General features: G+C 35.9%; 1 protein-coding gene across 2 annotated transcripts in view; it reads right to left on the bottom strand.

Annotated features, from left to right (window-relative positions):
• The window catches only part of LOC137029946 (solute carrier family 12 member 3-like), a 25887-nt gene extending 1605 nt beyond the window's left edge, over nt 1–24282 (bottom strand). Inside the window, exons 1-25 of one of the 2 annotated variants that reach the window (XM_067399781.1) lie at nt 23883–24282; nt 23694–23783; nt 23169–23244; nt 22883–22978; nt 22111–22250; nt 21644–21754; nt 21434–21545; nt 20349–20479; nt 20165–20249; nt 19903–20063; nt 19266–19373; nt 19061–19184; nt 18880–18981; nt 17256–17411; nt 17049–17148; nt 16854–16965; nt 13840–13974; nt 13653–13759; nt 13478–13560; nt 13292–13375; nt 12635–12733; nt 7077–7188; nt 6914–7000; nt 6694–6826; nt 6188–6255 (exon numbers count right to left, since the gene is read on the bottom strand). In XM_067399781.1, coding sequence (XP_067255882.1) covers nt 6188–6255; nt 6694–6826; nt 6914–7000; nt 7077–7188; nt 12635–12733; nt 13292–13375; nt 13478–13560; nt 13653–13759; nt 13840–13974; nt 16854–16965; nt 17049–17148; nt 17256–17411; nt 18880–18981; nt 19061–19184; nt 19266–19373; nt 19903–20063; nt 20165–20249; nt 20349–20479; nt 21434–21545; nt 21644–21754; nt 22111–22250; nt 22883–22978; nt 23169–23244; nt 23694–23783; nt 23883–24125 — 2855 coding nt within the window. In that variant the 5' untranslated portion in view covers nt 24126–24282. The remainder of the gene's footprint in view (nt 1–6187; nt 6256–6693; nt 6827–6913; nt 7001–7076; nt 7189–12634; nt 12734–13291; nt 13376–13477; nt 13561–13652; nt 13760–13839; nt 13975–16853; nt 16966–17048; nt 17149–17255; nt 17412–18879; nt 18982–19060; nt 19185–19265; nt 19374–19902; nt 20064–20164; nt 20250–20348; nt 20480–21433; nt 21546–21643; nt 21755–22110; nt 22251–22882; nt 22979–23168; nt 23245–23693; nt 23784–23882) is intronic. The other variant, XM_067399782.1, reaches the window with a different exon arrangement.

Genomic DNA, 24282 nt, shown 5'->3' with positions numbered 1-24282 from the left:
GAAACGGGGGCACGCCTCCGCGAAACACGTCATCGGCAGGAGACGCAGATCGGAACAGAACAGATCAAGTCCTGCATCCCAATGTGCATACTATCCCCACCCTATCCGCCCTAAATAGTATTGAATAGTACTAGTGTCATATACTATTTAGGATGGATAGTATGCACATTGAGACGCAGGCAAGCATAGAGACAGAGCGCATTTATTATAATCTGAAAACCACGCCCACGGGGGGAAAAACAATCCAACCGTCTCCAGGCTGCCTTCTTGTCTTTTCTGACACATTACAAAAAACAGAACAATGCCTAAAAGGTGTTGTGTGACAAGGTGTACAGCTAACAAGCTAAAAAACCCAGAAATAAGTTTTTATAAGCTGTCGACCCCAAAAAAACGAATGTTTAAGGACACAAAAGTGGATACAGGCAGTGAGACAGAGCGAAACGGGTCATATTACTATAAGAAATGCATTGGAGGGGGTCATAATCGGCGACAACATATGCTAAACAAACCAACAAAAACAAACCATTCATTATTTTTCACCATGTCAAGGAATTATTTCACCTGTCGCCGATTACGTTCCCCTCCAATGCATTTCGCGGGGGCGTGCCCCCGTTTCTTGACTCCACCCCCACGTCAAACCAGTGCCATAAAGAGAACCGCACAGAAAACTGCAGCGCAAAAGAAAACCAGTATCGTGAGCGCACGCTTGACTGAAACGCAGAATAAAATGAGCGTTGCAAATGATTTAGTAGGTTTGAGCATGAAAAATATGTGGCAAAGATAAAATAGGATTACAGCTGTCATTGATTTTTGTAATTGATTATATTTTTATTTTTGCACTAGTTTATTTTATTTTGCAATTTATTATTTTTGTTTGCAAAACTTATTTTTTCCGCTCAATACTTTATTTTTCCTTTGCAATTCTTTATTTTTGTTTGCAAAACATTTTTTTATTGCTCAATTCTTTTTTGTGTTTTGCAAAACTTTATTTTTGTGCAAAACTTTAAGGCATTAATTTGACTCCATAGACGTCACACTCGTGAAAACCGAAGTGCATTATGGGTGTCGCCGCCATTTGTGAGGTATCCAAACTAGGGCTGTAGTCAACCAAAGAAATGCTTAGTCGACCAAAGTCCTGTCCTGCGCAACGATCAGTCGACTAAAAAAAAAAAAAAAACAGACGCGATGTCTTTTTTGATTGAACATTTATTAAACAATTATAATAGAGCATTTATAAAACAACAACGAAAAACATCAATAATACATAAAACTATAATAATAATACAATTCTTTGGAAATTAGGTTATTTTTTAAACTGCAAAGTGAGGAGTTCTGTCCTAGGTCTAGTGACCGTCACAATCGCGCACCTGACCACACCACACGCTACAAAAAATATAACTGCTAAAACTGCCAAATAATGAAAAATCCTAACAAAAGCTCTCGATTATACAGGCTGTTCTTCTTTACTTTCAAAGCTATGGGTTAACTTTTGTCCAAACGATCTAGGCGTTTTAAAACAAACACAAACAAACGCCTGTGGCATGGCCTGTGGATGCGCCTATACATAACCAATAAAATATATAAACTTTTCGACATTAGACATAGCAAAGCTGTCTGACACATTTATATCTCGCTTACCGCTTTTAGGTGATCGGTCATATTGGTCGTTGAGCTATGGTAAGTTAGCTTTAGGCTGCATAGCTTGCACTCCACAGTCTTGTCGTCTTTTTTTGTAAAATGCAGCCAAACAAAAGATTTACATTTCTTGGACATTTTTTCGACTAAAGCCCAAAACAAGTAGCGTTCTAACTGGATGAACTACCTATATTCCTTACTGAGCGCGAAGCAGCAGTGCAGCCAGCCACAGGTGCGGTTCCCGAGTGTTCACGTGGTGCGCTTAACTACGGCGCCGTTATAAAATAGCCTAAATTAAAGCATTTAAAGTTTGGTATAAAACATAGGCTAATTATATTTAGAATACAGTAATATATAACTGCTAATAAAAGGAATAAATATCAAGGAGTAAATCAATGAAAATTTCTTTATTGGTAAAAAAAAAAAAAAAAACGGCATCGACCGATTAGTCGACTAAACGACTAAAGTTGACAGCCCTAATCCAAACAATATCTGTATCAGTGCAGAGTTGTTTCTTCATTGGCTTCTTTTCATTGTAAAAATGGCACACTTTTGTTGTGTGAAAAGCTGCAATAATATGTCCCACGATAGAAAATGTCAAAAACTTTACTACAAGATTAGATTTAGTCGGTTTCCTACTTGAAAAAAGGCTTGTACGGAGAGTATGTAGAGGCAGTAACAGAGGCACCGGATCGCATGGGTTGCCGCGGTGAGACGCAAAACATCACTTTCATCAAGATATTTCCATTCACGTATGCTTGCTCTCTAACGTGCATTTTCACAAAGGTGAGTTAGAGATTTCTGTTTTCTAACGTAGCAAACGGTATAGCAACGCATTGTTTTGGATTGTATGTGCTATGAAACAATAGTCAATTTAAACTGAATCCCTTGAATATGTCTACATTTTTTTTTATTATTCTTAATTTTGCTAAGGCATTTTTATTTTATATACTTAAGGTACAACATTTTTGCTCTGTATCCATATGCTGATTCTAATTTTCTGACTACTTTTTACAGCTGTGGTCTTATGTTATGTAGCTAAAAACCTTCTGATTTCATTGCAGATCAGCCTGCTTAAAGATTATGGAGACTGACCCAACTGGACACCATCCCTCCCTACATTAAGGCCACATCAGCATTAAACACAGGCTGTGTCTCAATCAGTTCCCCAAGTTCAGTAGTTAGGGCACTGATCAGGAGAGCTCAGAGCTGATTGAGATGCGCACACACATACACTAAGTAAGGAAAAACAATGCAGTCAGCTACTTGGGTAAAGTTGGTTTTATATTCGCACATTCAGACTTCTGATAAATTCAGACTTTCCAATAAATATGCAATAAATTAACGTTTGCGAATTTTAAGCAGCGACATGATATTGTCAACTTACAACATTTTTCACAGTCGATCAAAATAGGCAAGTATTGTTTAATGGCATATTTACTTGTGAATGTCCAATGTAGTGTGATTAACAAGGCTATTGAATACGGATGTCCGAATGTGCGAATATAAAACCAACTTTACCGAAGTCAGTCAGCTAACACTATGGTCCATCAGGCTGGAGAAAGTGATCATCTTCACACTGAGAAGATGCAGGAGGCTGGAGGAGATGGTGATCTGCATGTGCAGAAGTAAACCGACTTGATATGTACAGGATGTCTGATGTTTGTTTTGGAGATGATGATGTTAATGTACTATACAGGTCTGCCAAACCTGGGAACCTTTATGGCGTTATTACAATTTTTTTTTTTTTGGTGCCTCTGATTCCAGACGCAACAAATACAAATTTCAAATGCTTCTGTGAACCTTAATGTACCTCAGATTTGATCTGCCTGCACAACACTTCTCATGTTTCCCCTGAGACAGTATACAGAACATTCAATGAAACTGTTGTTTCATATGTGTCATTTCTATATGCAAACCTGAAGCCTTCAGCTGTATGGGCAGACAGATGATTTGCACAGAAATATGTCTCCTTTGTTTAAATACAGAGTAGCAGAGAATATTGACTGTTTTGAGATTTTCACAGAGAAACCATCCAATCAGCGCATGTTTGAATCTTTTGTAGAATTGTAGTGTAAAAATGTACTTATGCTTTATCCAGTCTTGCATGAACAATAAAGCATATATAATTAAATTTTTCATGCTGATTTGTAGATTTATTTTATGAGTTCACGGGTATATGCACTTATAGTATTAACAGGATAATTACTAATATACACAATCTGTAAACCAGATATTTAACTTGCACGACATATCTTTGTTTTTATTATTATGAAGGCCTTTTGAAAAAGAAAAAAAAAGACCCATAATGTCATTGACCCAGACAGCACAGAGGTAGATGGAGGACAATTTACAAATTATTTTGGCTCTAAAAGGTATACTATATCAGAATGTACTATAATAAAATACACTATTAAATTCTACATACATCTCTGATGATGCCTTGTTTATTGGAACAATGTTTAACGTGTTATACATTGGTTTATGTACTTAATGCAATAAAGAAAAAAATGCATGAAAAAAGGGGTAGTATTAGTTCAAAATTCTTCCTGATGACAACACTAAACCATCCTTAATCAGGCACTTATGATATACAGTTAACACGACATCATCATCATTATCGTTTACTACTGTGTTATCGCAGTCCTTCCTTCAGAATATAAATAAATCCTGCACCCAGCCATTAGTGAAATGTTGTGGGTTTCGAGATATTTATAGTTTTTAAATTGTTCACTAGTATATGCGTTTATACCATAAACAAGATAGTTTACAATATTTAAGTATGATGATTTAGGTAGCAATGCGGGGTCAGCAGTAGTCCAACTTACTGCAGTCAGTTCGTACTGATCTATGTTATGAATGGATGAAAATTTCTCCAAATAACGGTTTCTGGCATCTTTGGTGAGTTTATCGCGATATGACATTTTAACTTTTTTCTTGTGCTTCTTCATTTTTGCGAGTTATTTGCTTGTTATCTCAACTCGCGTAATCTCTTTCATTCTCACAGTCAGCAGGGATACCACAAATATGGCGCCGCGGTGACGTCACACACAACAAAATCACGTGTCTGACAAAGACCGAATCGGATAGACCTACAACCAATCAGAGCTACAGAGTAAGTGATGTATGTTGAGCGACGCATAGTTGTCAACAGAACTCAACTGCACACATGCTGGAACTAGTAGAAGATGAGCGTAAACAATCTTTGCCGGTGTTGTAAAAAGAATAAGTATACACGGAGTACTTGCCAATTAATGCGCTGTCGATATCTTCTATAACGGACGCGATGGCGGAATCTACATATCTCAGTTCTTCAACAACAGCCATCATTGTTGTAAACTAATTCAACCCAATCGCTCTTTGATGACGTAACTGATTACGTTTCTGGTGACAATCTGTCAATCATCGCCCTGACAAATGTGATTGGTCCGAACAGTTTCTGTTCGGGCATAATTACTCCTCTACGGATCGAGTCCATGGTCCAGACCGAACTCCCCGACCTCAAAATGTTGTGGGCGGTTCTAAGTTCGGCTGGCATCCAGGCTACCAATTTTGCTTTAAAAAATATGTAAAATGTGATAAATTGCTTGTGATGTCACTCATTTGTAGGTTGCTTATTGCCTGAACAGGGAAAATGGGATGGGTTAACTATTCTATCTATACCAGTGTTATTTTAGTATCATTGACATACTATTATAGTTTAGTTGGCTTGAAAAAGCCAACTTACTGATCTGCCACATAAACATATTATTATTATTCTTCTAAACCAAAAATTTGAACACTATGAACACCACCAAATTCGCCTCAGACCTTCAGACTGTTCTGACTCAGGTTGCTATATCTTTTCAAACTAATCCGACTTACGGTTTTTCTAAAAATGCTGATCAAAACTTGGAAAAACTCCCATAGACTTACATTGAAAATCTGAACAAACTGAAGCCTGGTGGACTCAAGCTACCATTCTATGTACTTAATAAGCCATTTAAACTCATTCAAACTCATAAACTATCTAACTAACTAACTAACTAACTAATATCTAATTATATAACTATCTAACTTACTAACTATCTATCTAACTTATTATCTAACTACCTAACTTTCTATCTATCTACACATCTACACTCACTCACTCACTCACTCACTATCTAGCTTTTAAACTACTAAACTAAAACTTAAACTGTTTCAAACTTCAAGCTTTTAAAACTACTCCAAACTTGCTAGCTAGGCTTTTTAATTTTTTTTTTATGTTAACATTAGTTAATTCACTGTGAAATGACATGAACCAACAATGAACAATTGTATTTTTATTAACCAACATTAACAAGGATTAATAAATACTTGTTAATAAAATAAAAACAGAAACGTAAATGTTAGTTTGTTAACTAATGCATTAGCAAATGAGACCTTTTTGTACAGTAAGACTTTTAGTTTAAGTTTTAGTAATTTTGTCATTTTTGTCATTTTAGTTTTAGTTTTTTCTTTTAAATTATGACTATATAATTTTATTTTAGTGTTTATTTTATTGTTAATTTAATTTGAAGTCTATACTCACATTACAACTAAAGCAGCGTGGATGGAGTTCTTCTTGATGATCTCGTTAAGTCTCACCGTCCTCTCCACCTGAAAATAAAAGATCTCTGGCTAATGTTCTGGCAAGGTTCTCGAACGTTTGGCTAACGTTCTTCCAGTAACAATAATAAAAATGCTTGTTCAAAGTTGTCTGGTCTTTAATAAAGTTCTCAAAAGATTAGCACTAAAACATTATTTATACATCATTCACAGAATGTTTTTATCTGACACATTATTTGTCTATTTTTAAATGTTACTACTTGTTTCAGAAAATTCAGAGAACATCCAAAAGTAACCTTCACAATGTTTGAAGCATGATAAAATGGAATGTTCCCTTATCATTCGTATAACCAAGAAAAATAAATGTTTAAAATATAAAAAAAAAATTGAACATTCAAGCAAAATGTCTTTTAGGCAAAAATATATTTTTGTTAGCTGGGATCATACTTGTGTTCAAAATGCCACACACACCGTCAAACACACACACACCTTGGGTTTTATGGCCTCCAGGTCTTTGACGGAAACTTTCCATGGATTAAGTCTCTTGAGCTCCTGTATGTCTCCTCCAGCCTGTTCTTCACTCAGTATGAAGGAGGAGATGGTTTCCTTGTACTGCTGCAAACTACAGGAGCAGGGAGTTAGCAAACCACGACAGTTACTATCAACCTGCATGTTTGTGTATGCATGTTTTTTTGCACAAGTTTCTCACTTTTTAGCTAGAGGAGCTTTATCCACATCTGTTATCACAACGATGTCCTCGATCTCCAGCCGGAATCTCTTTAACAGCATCTTCATGCTGAAATGAGAAAGACATTGACTTGTCTGCATATCAAAGCTATCTAGTTACAAAAATGATGATCATTGACTCTGACTCTTTACGGTCTTCCTTAATGGTCTCCTTGTCTCCTAAGATAAACACTCTGATTTTGCTCTTTTTCCAGCGGTTTCTTCTGGTCAACAAATACGGCACTAAAAGAGTCAGACCTGAAAGAGAGCAAGATCATTCAGAATAAAAAAAAGGGGAATGCAAATGAATAGCACTGGAGGTTTGTTAGACCCCCTTGAGTTTTTCCTGTTTATCAGAACAAAACCATGTTGGTCCAGCAGCTAGACCAACCCAGTCTGAACCAGATTGGGATTTAATGCTGTAATTTTTTCCTCAGGGGGTTTAAATGATTAGTTTACTCCAAAATTAAAATGTCCTGATAATTTACTCACCCCCATGTCATCCAAGATGTTTATGTGTTTCTTTCTTCAGTCAAAATGAAGTTAGGGTTTTTGAGGAAAACATTCCAGGATTTTTCTCCATATAGTGGACTTCAGTGGGGTACAACAGGTTAAAGGTCCAAATTGCAGTTTCAATGCAGCTTCAAAGCGTTCTACATGATCCCAGACAAGAAACAAAGGTCTTGTCTAGGGTCTTGCGAAACGATCTGAAATTTTCTAAAAAAAAAAAAAAAAAAGTATATACTTTTTAACCACAAATGCATGTCTTGCACTGCTCTGGATGCGCTACGCATCACGTAGTCACGTTGGAAAGGTCACTCGTGACGTAGGCGGAAGTACCGCAGTAGGAAGAAAAACTTCATCTTCAAAATCATTGTTTTACTTTTTTATGTAAAGGGCGTTTGACTTTTTCTTTGCACGTTCACTTTGTAAACACTTTCTCAGTATTTCCGCCTACGTCACATGTGACCTTTCCAATGTGATGATTGCATCGCAGAACTACAGCAAGACGAGAATTTGTGTTTAAAAAGTATATCAATTTTATTTTTATTTTTAGAAAATGACCGAAAGTTTTGCTAGATATGACTTGTCTTTTGAAGCTGCATTTAAACTGCAATTTGGACCTTCAACCCATTGGTAGCCATTGACGTCCATTATATGGAGAAAAATCCTGGAATGTTTTCCTCAAAAACCTTAATTTCTTTTCGACTGAAGAAAGAAAGACATAAACATCTTCACTCAAAAAAATGAATTGTTGGATTTACTTAAAAAATAAGTGTCAAGTGGTTCCACGCAACAATATTGAGTAATTTGTACAAAAAAACTATTTAGTTGAATGAACAAAAGAAATTCAAATAAAGCTGACAAAATTTCTTTGAGTAAATACAAATAATTTGAATGTCACTGTTACATAATATTTATATGTGCAGTTTACTTAATAATGTTATGTTGATTACGTAAGGTGAACACTTTTTTTTTTGAATATATATATTTTTTAATAGAAAGTATGCAACATATCAGAATGCAGCCCCTCACCCCAGAATGCACTCAAAAAATAACTAATTGAACAAACTCAATTGAATTGAGAGCAGGAATTTCATCCTATAAACATGCGTATATGAGTGCGCACAGCCTGAACACAGGCGACACTCTTCTGCATAGTGGTAACCACAAAATTCAAAAACATTACAGAAACTACTCTAAATATCCAACATAACTGAACATTAAACACTAACATAAACTAACAACATCTTTCCCTTTACTGAAAAACACGTAAAATAACACTTAAATCCCTAAATTTAATCTCCTAATGCAGCCCCTTGCAAAGCATGCTGGGAACTACGGATCCACTGCACAGTTAGTTATGTCAACAATAATGTGTGCGTTTCACACAGCAATGTTAAGTTGACTAAACAAACACTTACTAAGTAAAGCTGACAATACTCAATTTTAGTAGAAACAACGCAGTTAAATTACATTCATGTAGTTGTATGTAGTTTTTTAAGTAATATGAACAAGGGAGGTTTGAGTGAAAGTTCACTTTTTTGAGTGTTGGTTGACATAGAGACTGTGTCTGTACCTCGAACTAGTAAATACAAAAAACTTCCAAAACCTTTTAAGGGTAAAAATTTAATTGATGTTCAAAAAATGAAAATCACAGATAAATCAGATAAACAAATGATAAAGCTTGGGTTACTGAATATTAGATCTATTTCTTCAAAAGCACTTATTGTAAATGAAATTATCACAGACAATAAACTAGACTTGCTGTGTTTGACAGAAACCTGGCTAAAACCAGACGATTACATTACTTTAAATGAATCTAGTCCTCAAGGTTATGATTATCGACACAATCCTCGACAGAAAGGCAAAGGGGGAGGTGTTGCTGTAATTTATAGTAATATATTCAGAATCATTCAAAAGAATTTCAAATATAATTCCTTTGAAGTGATGGTGCTTTATGTAACATTATGTAAGTTGACATTTGTGCTGGCTACTGTATACAGGCCACCAGGGCACCATACTGACTTTATCAAAGAATTTGCTGAGTTTCTATCAGAGTTAGTACTGGCTGCGGATAAAGTCCTTGTTGTTGGTGATTTTAATATCCATGTAGATAATAATAAAGACGCATTTGGATTGGCATTTGCAGATATTTTAAACTCTATTGGAGTTAAACAACACGTGTCAGGACCCACTCATTGTCGTAATCATACCCTAGATCTAATACTGTCGCATGGAATAGATATTGATGCTGTTGAAATTCTACAGCAGAGCGATGATATATCAGATCATTATTTAGTCTCGTGTATAATACAATTAGCCAAGGCTACAAAACCACCACCCAGCCATAAATATTGTAGAAAAATCACGTCTGCCACTAAAGATTGCTTTATAAATAATCTCCCCGAGCAGTTTCATCGCCTTAGTATACCTGACAACATAGAAGAACTCGATGCTGCAACAGAAACTATTGGCTCTCTCTTTTCCAGCACATTAGATGCGGTCGCTCCTTTACGTCTAAAGAAGATTAAGGAAACTAATCCAACGCCGTGGTATGATGAGCACACTCGGGCTCTAAAACGAGCTGTTAGAAAAGCTGAACGTAGTTGGAAGAAAACAAAACTAGAAGTTTTTCGCCTTTCGTGGAAAGAAAAAATGATTGAGTACAGAACAGCCATAAGAAATGCTAGATCTACTTATTTTTCAAATCTCTTAATAGAAAACAAACATAATCCTAGGTATTTATTTGACACAGTGGCTAAATTAACTAGAAACAGAGATTCAACTGCTGACGTTTCCATAGAGCACAGCAGTAATGACTTTATGAACTTCTTTACTTGCAAGATTGATAATATTAGAGAGAAAATTATAAACATGCAACCGTCTACAGTTTCTCTTCAGACAGTGCACTGTAGTGTCCCTGAGGTAAAACTAGAATCATTCGCCGCTATAGGAGAGGAAGAATTATCTAAACTTATCAAATCATCAAAATCAACGACATGTATGTTAGACCCAATGCCGACTAAACTACTGAAAGAAATGCTTCCAGAGGTCGGAGGTCCACTTCTTGATATAATTAATTCATCTTTAACACTAGGACACGTGCCAAAAACCTTTAAGCAGGCTATTATCAAACCTCTTATTAAAAAACCTCAACTAGATCCGAGAGATATAGTAAATTACAGGCCAATCTCGAATCTACCTTTTCTGTCAAAGATACTAGAAAAGGCAGTTTCAACACAACTGTGTTCCTTTTTAGAAAGAAATGGAATCTGTGAGGATTTCCAGTCAGGATTTAGACCATACCATAGTACTGAGACTGCTCTCGTTAGAGTTACAAACGATCTACTCCTATCATCCGATCGTGGCTGTATTTCTCTATTAGTGTTATTAGATCTCAGTGCTGCTTTTGACACTATCAATCATAACATTCTTTTAAAAAGACTTGAAAACTATATTGGCATTAGTGGAATTGCTTTGGCATGGTTCAAATCATACTTATCTGACCGTTATCAGTCTGTGGTAGTTAATGAAGAGATGTCGTATCGATCACAGGTTAAATATGGGGTACCACAAGGCTCAGTATTAGGACCGTTGCTTTTCACTCTGTACATGCTGCCCTTAGGAGAGATAATTAGGAAGCATGGTGTTAGTTTTCACTGCTACGCTGACGATACTCAGCTCTATATTTCCTCGCGCCCTGACGAAACCTACAAATTCACAAAACTAACAGAATGCATAGCTGACATTAAAAACTGGATGACAAGAAATTTCTTATTATTAAATTCAGAAAAAACTGATTTCCTAATCTTTGGACCAAAAACTTCCTCACGAAAAAACCTTGAATACTCTCTAACACTTGACGGGTGCTCCATTAAACCTTCGTCCTCAGTTAGGAGCCTGGGTGTGCTCTTTGATACCAATCTTTCATTTGAAAGTCATGTTTCTAGTATCTGTAAAACCGCCTTCTTCCATCTAAAAAATATATCTAAATTACGACATATGCTCTCAATGACAAATGCGGAACAGTTGGTTCATGCATTCATGACCTCAAGACTAGATTATTGTAACGCTCTACTGGGTGGTTGTTCTGCTCGGCTTTTTAAACAAACTACAGTTGGTTCAAAATGCGGCAGCTAGAGTTCTTACTAGAACCAGAAAGTATGACCATATTAGCCCAGTTCTGTCAACATTACATTGGCTCCCTATTAAACATCGTATAGATTTTAAAAATCTTGCTACTTACTTATAAAGCTCTAAATGGTTTAGCTCCCCAGTACCTAAGTGAGCTCTTAATGCATTATAGTCCTTCACGTTTATTGCGATCTCAGAATTTAGGCCAGTTGATAATACCCAGAATATCAAAATCAACTGAAGGCGGCAGATCATTTTCCTATTTAGCACCTAAACTCTGGAACAATCTTCCTAGCATTGTTCGGGAAGCAGACACACTCTGTCAGTTTAAATCTAGACTAAAAACACATCTCTTTGCTCTTGCATACACATAACACATCATCAATACATTAACATTTTTCAAATCCGTTAAAGGATTGTTACGCTGCAATAATTAGGTCGGCCGGAACCGAGAACATTTCCTATAACACTAGATATACCTGTACATCAGAACAAGAATGGCATCTACGCTAATATCTGTCTCTCTGCTTATCCTGAGGTTTGCCGGGTGCTGGATCCAGGCCGTATCCAGGTCAGATGGAGAACCTGCGTCTGGACCTGACTACAACGTAGCCCAGGATCCCCGTATCCGCTTGCATATATTTATATATAATCGATTTTTAATCTCTATAATAAAAATGTACAATTCAGATTTTGATCTCCATATACATTTACATATATATATCTTCCAAGGGGTTTTTTCCCTCCTAGGACTTTTTTCCCAGTGCTAGCACGCTGGGTTTTTCTCCTAGGGGGTTTTTTCCACCCCTGGAAGTCAGCCGACATTGGCTTAATGTAGCACCATCTTGTATATGTTACATATTACCACGCTTGTTTGTACAGTTTTAACCACTTCCCTTTTTTTCTGTGCTTCTAATATGTAAAGCTGCTTTGAAACAATTACCAATTGTAAAAGCGCTATATAAATAAATTTGACTTGACTTGATAGGGGTGAGTAAATGACCAGGAAATTTTCATTGTGAAGTGAACTAATCCTTTAAGTATCATTCAGGCAGTCGTGTCTCACCTCCATCATCAGAGATCCAGTAGATGTCGATAGTCTTCCTGCCTTGTTTCGTCTGAAACACAGATCTGACCTGGTCATTCGAGCCATCATCAGAAATTTCTGGATGGGGAGTCAAAAATTTTATAACGTCAGGGGCAGATCACACCAAATGAAGCTTGACTGAAACAACACAGCTTTGTTGATTATAATCGAAGCATTCTGATTGGCTGACTTGAGTGATGACATCAGGACTTGAAGTGTTGGTTATAACATACTGTTATTTAATCTTCTATTAGTTTATGATTATTTAAGGCCTGTTCACACCAAGAACAATAACTGTAAAGATAACTATAACCATTTTAGCATCCAGTCATAATTCTGTTTATTATAAGTGTGAGCTACATTTTTGTCGTCTACCACTTTACAGTAAATACTTAAGCTCTTTAAAGTTAAGCTCATTCTGCAGGAAAAAAAATCACTCTGAAATTGATTCTAGTGATATCATTCCTTATCGTTATATTTGCGTTGTGGACTTTATGTGAATTATTTCACAATTACAATTATTTTTCAAACTAAACCTTTATCATTATCATTAAAGTTACTGACCTTGGTGTTATATGTTGTCAGGTTTTGTCAAATTATATTTATGAGCGTAGAAAAAAGACAAAAAAAGGTCACCTGAATTTCGGTCAGTCTCATTGATTTCAGATTGTTTGACTTCATCTGCGTCAAATGCCGGATTCTCAATTGCCAATGACCGGCCTTCAGCCAAAACAAACCCACATCAAATAGTTTCTTACAAATTAAACTGCAGCATCAGTTCACTTTCAAGTCATTATACTGTATAAAACACACAGTACACACCTGAACTCTGTAAATCATCCGTAACATCCAATCCATCCATCATTCTCAGAATTGCAATGCCGTAGCTGCAGTCAAACGCATCACTAAACGACAAACATTAAACAACGTAAAAACAGAAAAGAAATTCATGACAAATAAACTGATATTTGTGAACAAAAGCAGCATCTGAACTCACCTGATGGTGTTGACGTAGTCCTGTAAGCTCTCAGGTTCACATTCCTGCCAGTTTGTCTTGTATCCCATAACGAGGGTGTTCGGCTTCAGTTTACCGAGACCTGAAGCCTAGAAAGATGACTGAATTATTGAGAAGCACGTAATAAGGAGAAGAAAAAGGTATTAGAACAGATTAGCGATGGTCTTACCTGCATGAGATTGTGCGCACCATCTTTCAGACAGTCGCTGTTGAAGGACGTGTAGAAAGAACGAACCTTCCTCTGATTCAGCCAGTCCACCAGCATATCGGTGCTGTGCTGCGGAAAACTGGACTTCTCGTCCTCCTGAAAGCATGAGAGTGCAATAAACCCACAACACCTTCACTTCACAAGTGCACACTGAATAAGCTATTTGGTGTTAAAATGCAAGCTGAAATTGGGGTAATAAGCTAATGCATGTCAGTCAGGTTTTGGGTCATTCTACAATCCACTTTTGGTATTTTTAAGACAAAATGTTTTAAAATGTATTTCTTTTTCTAACATTTAAATTTAGACCACATTATTATATTACACGTTGACTATGAATACACATAAATGACAGCTTAATTATTTTTTTTATTTTGTTTTGTACATTCATTTAAAGACTGCATGTCCCCTTTTTTTGTCACTGGTGTTACCTTACTTCTCTGGCATTTTTAAACATTTTTATGAAATATTATTTCACAGTTTTTTCAGCACATGCAGTCAGAGTTACAAAATAATAATGATAATGCAAAAATAAGGATTTTATGTTTTTTTTTTTATTTTAATCAGGTTAGTTAAAAGTGTGATTGAATGATGTTAATTCAATTGCACATCCATGTTTGCTATAACAATGAAAATATTTGAAAAACAGTTTTAAAGGATTGCATTATTACTTTTTATATCGTAATTCTTGAGTGTAGCAGAATTCAATGGATGTAAAATTATTACCATGTCACATATGACACATTTTATTTAATGTGACAAAATTAATCTCCAGTGACATATACATAGGACCAAAGATCCTTAATTTTTCAACTATAATTAAGTAGATTGGACTAAATTTTTACATTTGGTGTACAATAAAAGACTTATCATTGACACTTAGTGAAAACAGTCAGAAAAAGATCATAAACAACATTTTAAAATTCTCTGTAAAAATATGCTGTCTGTAAAGAAGCTTGACTGAATTTAGCAATATACCCTTAATTTGGCCATATCTGCCCAGAGGAGAATTAACAATGAGAAAGAAAAGTTAGAATCATGTAATCTTAGTGCTATTTTATGCAAAAGAACTAAATGAATAGCTTTAAATAAAGTTTATCTATAATTGGGTAACACCAGTGACATTTTTCATGCAAGGTATCAACCCACATGTTGTCAATCATGGTATATTCACTAAATCAAGTAGTTTAATCCATTTGTATTCTAGTTTTTTAAAATTCCCTATTAATAAAGTAGGTCACACCAGTGACTTCAACTAAAAGCTTCATATGAAATTATGATTTTCTAATTGAAATTTCTGATTATTGAAAAGAGTGGACTTTCCATTGGCCTTTCTTCATTGATCTTCAGGAAACAGAAAAAAAAAGGAAGTCAAGTGATGTCATCGGTGTGATTTTCTCTTTCAAAATAAGAGATTTTTCAAAATAAGAGAACTTCAGGGGACAACTACATTCATTATATATTTTATAATATTTATTTGGCATTTGTTTTTTTTTCATGTCATTTACATTATATATTTGATAGTTATGCATACATTATTGTAATTAAAATGGTAGAAAAACCTGTTTGTGAGCTCAAAATAAAGCCCTTTCCCTCTCTACATGACTGGGGACGAGCACTTCTGTGGTGTTTGAAATTTTTAGTATTTTTATTTTTTTTTAATTAAAAAACAAATATTGCCACATTGATGGCTCAAGAAGGTTTAATTTTTCAAACAACATATGGTTTCATATTAAAATATATATATAAAAAAATGTAATCCTAAAGTGTATTTCAAGTTTAATATTTCTGTAAAGTCTAAGGACAGAAAAGTGGACGTTTCTGTAGAATGACCCTTTATTCTGTAAATCATTTATGACTTTTCACCTATTAAAAACAATATATTAAGTCAAAATTAAACACTGTTTGCTGTTTCCAGTTTTACTTGCTGACAAAAATGTAGGTTTTATCCACTGAAAATAGATTTGATCAGAGATAGCCAGTAATTGTATCTCAAACTATTGTGCAGTCTCATTGAGTCAAATTAAAATGTAATGTACATGACTCTGTACATCATCATCAATGTGCATTAAGTATGTGTCACAGATGGGATGTAGCAAAGGAGAGTTGAGGCAGGATCTAAAAGCAGCAGTCAACTTTAATAAACAATAAATGAAAATAAGCAATCAGAAGATCACGATAACGCACAGGTGAAAAACAAACACTAGACACAGACGGGACAACTGAGAACACAAACTGAGAGCTAATAAAAATAGGTTAACTAAGGGAGGAAACAAGAGACAGGTGGTGCAAATCAATCAAACAATGAATCACCATGGAAACAAGAGAGGAACACAGAGATACAAACTGAAGCTCGTTCAGACTGTCAGTCCAAATTCAAATTTTGTGCATATCTGATTGGAATCCATTCATATATAGCAAGCGTGAACGGCAAAAAAAAACAACAAAAACAAACCAAATAAAAAAACTTAAAATGTGATTTTTATGAATCGACTTTGAGCTATATTCATACGTGGTTTGAAATCCAATTCAAATCACATTTATGTAAATTCGTTTCAGTCTGACTGCTCTGATCGAATTTTGCATAGTTTATGTGACTTTCTCACTTTCTCTTTACGTCAAACATAAACATGTTAGATGTTGTTATAGGAAACATGCTGAAAGTCGTTCCAGAAACAAGGTCATGTTGGACAAGCAGAAAACGACAATATAATGAAGACATGTTGAATTATGAGACTGGCGGAGATGAAAGCCATTCATACCAGCCTATTATGTTTCTGCTGCTGCCTCATAAGATGCAGTAGTCCAGCACAGTGGCTACACATTGTCATGTTGTAAATAAGACAACATCTCTATTGCAAACCCCTCCATGCTGCGGTTGTTGTTTTTTTGAGTATTTAAACAATACATTATCGTACATATTGTCTGCCAATTTGTGTAAGATTTTGCATAAAAAATGGCCCAGCTCTGGTTCTTACCATGATAATGTTCCCACAGATCATCAGGCTAATGTTTTTGGTGAAAGTGCCCACAAAGTCCACCAGAGCAGGACGGGCATTTGGAGGGCCAGTCAGAACGAGACACTGAGGCCTAAGAAAGAGTTTATATGTGAGCGGCTGGAGTATCGTGATCTGTCACGGTCAGTTTGGTAATATTTACTTTTACAGTCTCACCTGAAGTTTTTGATGTGATCATTCACACCAGTCAGAGACATCGAGAAGGACAAAGCCATATTGTAGAAACTGGCCTGATAAGACGAGCCCCAGTTAATCTCTGAACACACAATCAGACAACATTCAGTGTGTTTAAATAACTGAACTTACAGTAAATTGTTTTATTGATGATGATTTGAAAAGTCATAATCTGCATCGTATACTCACGAGGCTTTTTATAGGTGACATAGCCTAAGAGACAGAGGACAATAGCGGACGTGACAAGAGCGGCCCACCATGTGAACAGAAACATGAGGATGAAAGACAAGAAAGCAGCAAACAGAGACGTCCACGGATTGAAGTAACGGTACTGCGGCCGCCATCCTACGAGAGACAGATGAGGAACATGAATATTAGACACAGATGAATCACTGTACAGATATATTTTAAACCCCATTTCAATCTCTCACAGAGCCATGATTAACTTTATCTTTTAATTTCCATCACTTTATCAATATTCATATAATAATAAGGTTAAAGTGTTTAAACTTGACCGGAGCGTAATTCTGAATGCCTGTTTTATAAAAAATATTGCCTTAAATGGCAAAACAAGATCAAAAAATAAATATAAAAATAAATGTATAGTTCAAAATGTGCTGCAAAACAGAAATAACCATTGAAATTACATTTATATTTATTCATTTTTATAAATAAATCTTAAAGGTGCCGTAGAGTGGAAAATTGAATTTATCTTGGCATAGTTGAATAACAAGAGTTCAGTACATGGAAATGACATACAGTGAGTCTCAAACTTCATTGTTTCCTCCTTCTTATATAAATCTCATTTGTTTAAAAGACCTCCGAAGAACAGGCGAATCTCAACATAACACCGACTGTTACGTAACAGTCGGGATCATTAATATGTACGCCCCCAATATTTGCATATGCCAGCTCAAGGGGATGCAGTATTAATGTCTGGATCTGTGCACAGCTGAATCAACAGACTAGGTAAACAAGCAAGGACAATAGCAAAAAATGGCAGATGGAGCGATAATAACTGACATGATCCATGATAACATGATATTTCTAGTGATATTTGTAAATTGTCTCTCTAAATGTTTCGTTAGCATGTTGCTAATGTACTGTTAAATGTGGTTAAAGTTACCATCGTTTCTTACTGTATTCACGGAGACCGTCGCTATTTTCATTATTAAACATTTGCACTCTGTATAATTCATAAACGCAACTTCATTCTTTATAAATCTCTCCAACAGTGTGTAATGTTAGCTTTAGCCTGTAAGCCACAGAGCACAGCCTCAAACTCATTTAGAATCAATGTAAACATCAAAATAAACACTGTACTTACGTGATTAGACATGCTGCATGATGAACACTTTGTAAAGATCCATTTTGAGGGTTATATTAGCTGTGTGAACTTTGTTTATGCTGTTTAAGGCAGTCGCAAGCTCGGGGGCAGGGAGCACGAGGATTTAAAGGGGACGCAGCCTGAATCGCCAAATATTTAATGATGCCCCAAAATAGGCAGTTAAAAAAATGAATTAAAAAAAATCTATGGGGTATTTTGAGTTAAAACTTCACAGACACATTCAGGAGACACCTTAGACTTATATTACATCTTTTGAAAATGTGTTCTACGGCACCTTTAATATATTATATATATATATATATATATATATATATATATATATATATATATATATATATATATATATATATATATGTATATATATATATTTTTTTTTTTTTTTTCAATTATTTTCATATAGTTTGTCTATTAATCCAATCAGTCCTTTACAGAATGCAAAACTGCTGCTGACGATGAAGTTCTCACCAGGTGATTTGGTGACCGACGCATGAAAGCAGCTGAAGTTAATGAGGCCGTAAGAGCAGAGGAAGAAGTTGGAGATCAGAGGAGCGATTGTGTTCAGATCACCTAAAAAGATCAACATGACATAAAGCATTAATAGAGAGAATCACCTCCGTAAATGATCTGGGAGAGATTCAGGACTCACCGATGAGGATGAAAGCCAAAGCAATGGTGAACATGAGCATGTATCCTCGTAGAGGCTCATTGTTTTTCCCGTAACCTTTCCCAAAGAAGCCGATGTAGGGGTAGATGTTATCCTTACACAAACACTGTGTATAAACACACATACAATGTTAATTGACACCATGCAGGATAAATAATTTTATCATCAAAACAGTCACATCATCTACCTGAAAAATTTTGGGGGCAGACACCAAAAATCCCAGTGCTGATGACAAGGTGGCAGCAAAAATCCCAATTGTAATCAAATGGCCAGATCCTGAAACAGTGGTAAGAATCTGGAGAAAAATAGCTTTAGTCAGTCCATCCATTATCCATCCATTAATCCATCAATCCATTAATCCATCCATCCATCCATCCATCCATCCATCCAGCCAACCAGCCATCTACCTATTCATCCATCATCCATCCATCCATCCATCCATCCATCCATCCATCCATCCATCCATCCATCCATCCATCCATCCATCCATCCATCCATCCATCCATCCATCACACTAGACCATTATTATTTAGTAATATTTGTATGCTATTATAGTATTTGATATTTTGAATTAGCTTTTATTTTCATAAATTAACAACACTGCATTAGACTTCGACACAACAAGTATGAGCAACAGCAATGCCAAGGTCATAGGTTTGATTCCCAAACAATGTACATTCTGATAAAACACCTTAAAATGTAGTGTCTCTAGTTATTGTGTTAACTAGACATTGACATTGATGTGAATGTAAAATCTACTCCACTTTACAGCAGTCAGAGTTCACCAAACTTAAAAATCGTGCTAACAGGGCTGATGCGCTCACCTGGAAGTTGTTTGCCAGTCCAGAGCTGCATGTGTAGTTCTGTTCACATCTGTCAAAGTTCCAGCCAAATTTACATCCTAGACCGTTGCAGTGGACTGAAGAATTTGATAGTGCTAAACTATCATTCACAATGCCAGAAGCATCTCTTACAACAGTTGAAGCTGGGGGGGGAGAGAGGGAAGTGCTTCAGGGAGGAGGACGGTTCACCAATAAGATGCACATTTCACTAATTTCACTAATAAATTTAAATGTATAATCTCACCACATGTGATTGCAATAAATAAATAGCTCACGGTGGTCCAGAATATGGCCAGTAGGGTCCCTTTAGGAATCCCACCCGATGGATCCTAGAAAAACGTGGACACACACACATAATTTTAGTAATGTTTTAAAGGCACACTGACTTTCTTTCATTAAATGTTCTGCCTGAAAAACAGTAAAATTACCTTGAGATCTCCACAGATGTTTACACCAGACAGAATTCCTGTGGCAGAAGGGAAGAAGATGGAGAACATCCTGAAGAAAGATCCGTCTTTACCCCGGAAGGAAGGCAGCAAATTTGATACGAAAATCTCAGCTGGAAGAATAAAAACTGTGGTTAGATTTAGCTGTTCCTTCACGAAACACTCTGGCTTTGATTTTGCAATTAGATATTGATGATAACTGATGGTTTGACCAAAGAAGGCATTCAGAAAACAAATATGAGTCTATTTTTGGATAATCAAAAGAGGCCATTATACCCTTTTACAAAGTCTTGATTTTGTTTTTTTTTTTGTTTTTTTAGCTCTTCTAGAATAGGTTTTAATGCTTGAATATTCAAAATCAAATAATTTTCCCAATATTTGACATCTAGATGTCTCTATGAATCCCCTCCTCCTTCTGAAAAGCTAAATGCGATTTATGCTGTTCTAGCTGATATACCACCATCACTTGATAACTTAAGTCATAAATATGGAAGAAAAAGTCAAAATAACATAAAATGTCAAAATTGCGAAGTCATAATTATGAGATAAGTCATGATAAAGTCATGATTATGACAGTCTTTAAAAACTTTTTGTCATAATTTTGACTTGTCACAATTATGACTTTTTAATCTCATAATTATGACTTTTTAATGTCAAAATTATAATTTAATATGTCATAGTTTTGATTTACGTTATAATTATGATTTATCAAAACATGATTTTTTTGCACTTCTTGTTTTATGAGTTTTCCTTATGGTGGAAATCCTTTTTTATTGTGGGCTTATGTTGTAGCAGGACAAAATATAGACTCCCCAAATTATAAACAGGAGTTTACTGGATGCACTTAAAGGGATAGTTCACCCAAAAATGAAAATTCTGTCATCATTTACTCACCCTCAAGTTGTTCCAAACCTGTATTCATTTCTTTCTTCTGGAAACCAATGGTGCCTCACAACTGTTTGGTTACCCATATTCTTCAAAATACCTTCTTTTGTGTTCAGCAGAAGAACGAAATTTGTACAGGTTTAGAACAACTTGAGGGTGAGTAAATGATGACAGCTACTCACCGTGGTAGCCGAAAAATCCCACAGACTGCTTCTCTACGCTGGGGGGAATGACTGTCCCAACAAAATAATTAGCCAAGGAGAGCAAGAGCGCAATGAAGAACAGGATCTGAGCCTGTGGTGGAGTGAAAACAAAGAAGAACAAATGGCAGTCATGCCGCCAAAAAAGGGGAGTATTGGAAAATGAGCAAAGACAGGAGCAGAGGACCGTACCTTCGCCTCCCAACTCATGCCAGCGAATGTGATGCAGAGCAGGATGACAACAGTAATTGTCCCAATGATTCTTACGTCATTGACATCGTCCACCATCTGAGCTTTATTATCCTGAAAAGAGAGAAAATTACTGTGAGTGAGATATATAAACAGCTGAGAATGAGATTTTTTTAAGAATGTCAAAATGCAAATATGCTTAATTTTCTTCATGTAAAAAGTAATTTCTTGCATCTCTTTAAGCAAAATATTATTTTCTCTCATTAAAAAGACTGTAAATGCATATTATATTTACATAATATTTACATTTTCTTCTTAGAAAATATGGACAGTGTCTATCTCTAAATTTGTTTAGTAAAATATTGAAAGTGCTTGTATGGAATCAATTTTTTTCTGCTTTTTCTTTCAAGCAGCTCTCTGAATTTCCTGAAATACAGCAATAAATACAATTATTCATAAGTGTGTCTCACTTTGAGAACATCTCTGACGGTCTCAGCAAACCCCACTGTGTTGAGTGAACAGGCGAGAGCGTTGGCGAACGCAAAGAGCAAACCGATGGGCGCTCCAAGCTCCGGACCCAGACTGCGAGAGATCATGAAGTACGTGCCACCTGAAGCAAATATCACTGTAAAATCTCACTACATTTGTTTAAAACAAATAAAAACAATGCATTTATTCCACACTATTATTCTCAGGAGAACAACACAATCGTATGGCAATTCATAACTATTTTCCGTAATGTTTTATTTTACTTATTTTTAACTAGTTAAAATTAACTATTTTATTTTACTTATTTTGGCGAATTGGTGGCTTATTCGTATCTCTTTTGTACGATTTACTTATGACAGGTATGTTTAGGGGTTGGGTTAAGGGTGGACCTTCATGCTTACTTTTTTCTAATAATCATACAAATTCATACAAAGTGCCGAACCCGTGTTGTTGATGAATTTGTGTATTTGAGTTTCCCTTATTTAACTAATTTGGGCAGGTGTATTTGTGTCATGTGTGTTCCACCTAAAACTAATGAGTAAGAGCGTGCAAATGGCATTTGTCGTAGTCTGCCTTGTTAATATGCAACAGTTACATTTTCCCGTGAGATCAGGTTGAGTAAACTTATCTTGTTTTTAGCATGTTTATATATTTTTACTGGAAAACAAATTATAGATCCTGAATAAAACCAACATGAAATCAAACAGGTGTTTACTTAAAACATGTTGCTTTCTCACGGTTCATTTAACTTACCAGAGTAGACCTTCCCATTGGTGGAGATTGCAGACACTGACGTCGCTGTGATTGTTGTGATGGTGACAGACATGAAGATAATGACGTAGGTCAGAACTACAAGCAAAAAAGGCAAAATTTAGGGAATTCTCTAAGGTACATATGTAAAATATTTGTAAAAATGGCCTATAGATCCTATCAGTTCCCTGAGAGAGGAAAATATTACTGTTTAAAAGGCATTTTACAATGTAAAGTGACTGAAGTTTGGGTAACTGAATTAAATAAACCAGATGAAGGACTGACTCACTGATTCCGGCTTGAGACGTGATCCACGGCAGCCGCAGGAACATAATCACTCCCCAGATGTTCAACATACAGCGAATCTGAAATGCATAGCAAAAAATTACAAAATTCAGATGCATTATGACCATTTGGAGGAAATGTACTTTACTATTTCGTTTGACAATGAGGTGAAAAGTGATGTGTAATTCATTCAGTTTAGATGTTGACTCAGACCATCTGCTTTTGGGAGAATTTGATGACAAGTATTTGAGTTCTCTGAAGGAGGAATCTGGCTTTTGACTGCAGTTGTATTGGCAAATCTGAGCACAGTTTCAGACTTCCTTTTTTATCTGATAGGACAATGTGAGAGAAGACATTGGGAGAGAATTGACCCTAAGCGCAAGCTTACTGCTCTAACACTGAGATGTCTTGAAAACCTAGGGGGAAAAAATTCTGAGAAGTGGAAGACATAAGTATTAGATCACCATTTAACATATAGGAGAAACAATTGATGTTAGAGAAATCAAATTTATGATTCCTCTTTTCTCACCATGACTCCCAGAACCCATCCAAAGCGAACGAGTTTGACTTTGGGTCGTCCATCGTCCTCTGGTGGTGGAGGAAGATCATCAGGATCCGGCTGTTGAACATACAGAGAATCAAATGTGTTGCCGTACAATATTCATTTAGACTCAATTAGATGTTTTTTTTATTTCTTTTTATTCACATAACCACTTACTGGTTTGCGCAGAACATCCAGTGATGGTCTGGTGCTTTTTATACGTCCCGTCCATGTGTCTTTAGCATAATATTCATATTTTGGCACGGGGTCAAGTGGATTGTAGAATGACATTTTTCTCTTCTCCTGCTCCTTCCCATAATCAAACTCTCCCATATCCACAGTAACACCTTGAGGCGGGAGGTTGTTGTCCGGACGTTGCCGACCCATTAAGTTTCTGATGTGATCAATATATCTGACCATTGTGGATTCTGTAGTACTTTTGCCTGTGAACTTCCTGTCCCCTCCTGCCTTAATCCTTGTGAAGATCACAAAATGATCGCTCAGATCCACAGAAAACACACCAGACGATCACAGTGCCGAGTCATTCCATGACTCTGGTGAGCCGAGTGGACATGAA

Source organism: Chanodichthys erythropterus, chromosome 11 (assembly GCF_024489055.1).
Source record: "Chanodichthys erythropterus isolate Z2021 chromosome 11, ASM2448905v1, whole genome shotgun sequence".
NCBI classification, from domain to species: domain Eukaryota; kingdom Metazoa; phylum Chordata; class Actinopteri; order Cypriniformes; family Xenocyprididae; genus Chanodichthys; species Chanodichthys erythropterus.
This window is presented reverse-complemented; position numbering and strand designations above follow the sequence as displayed.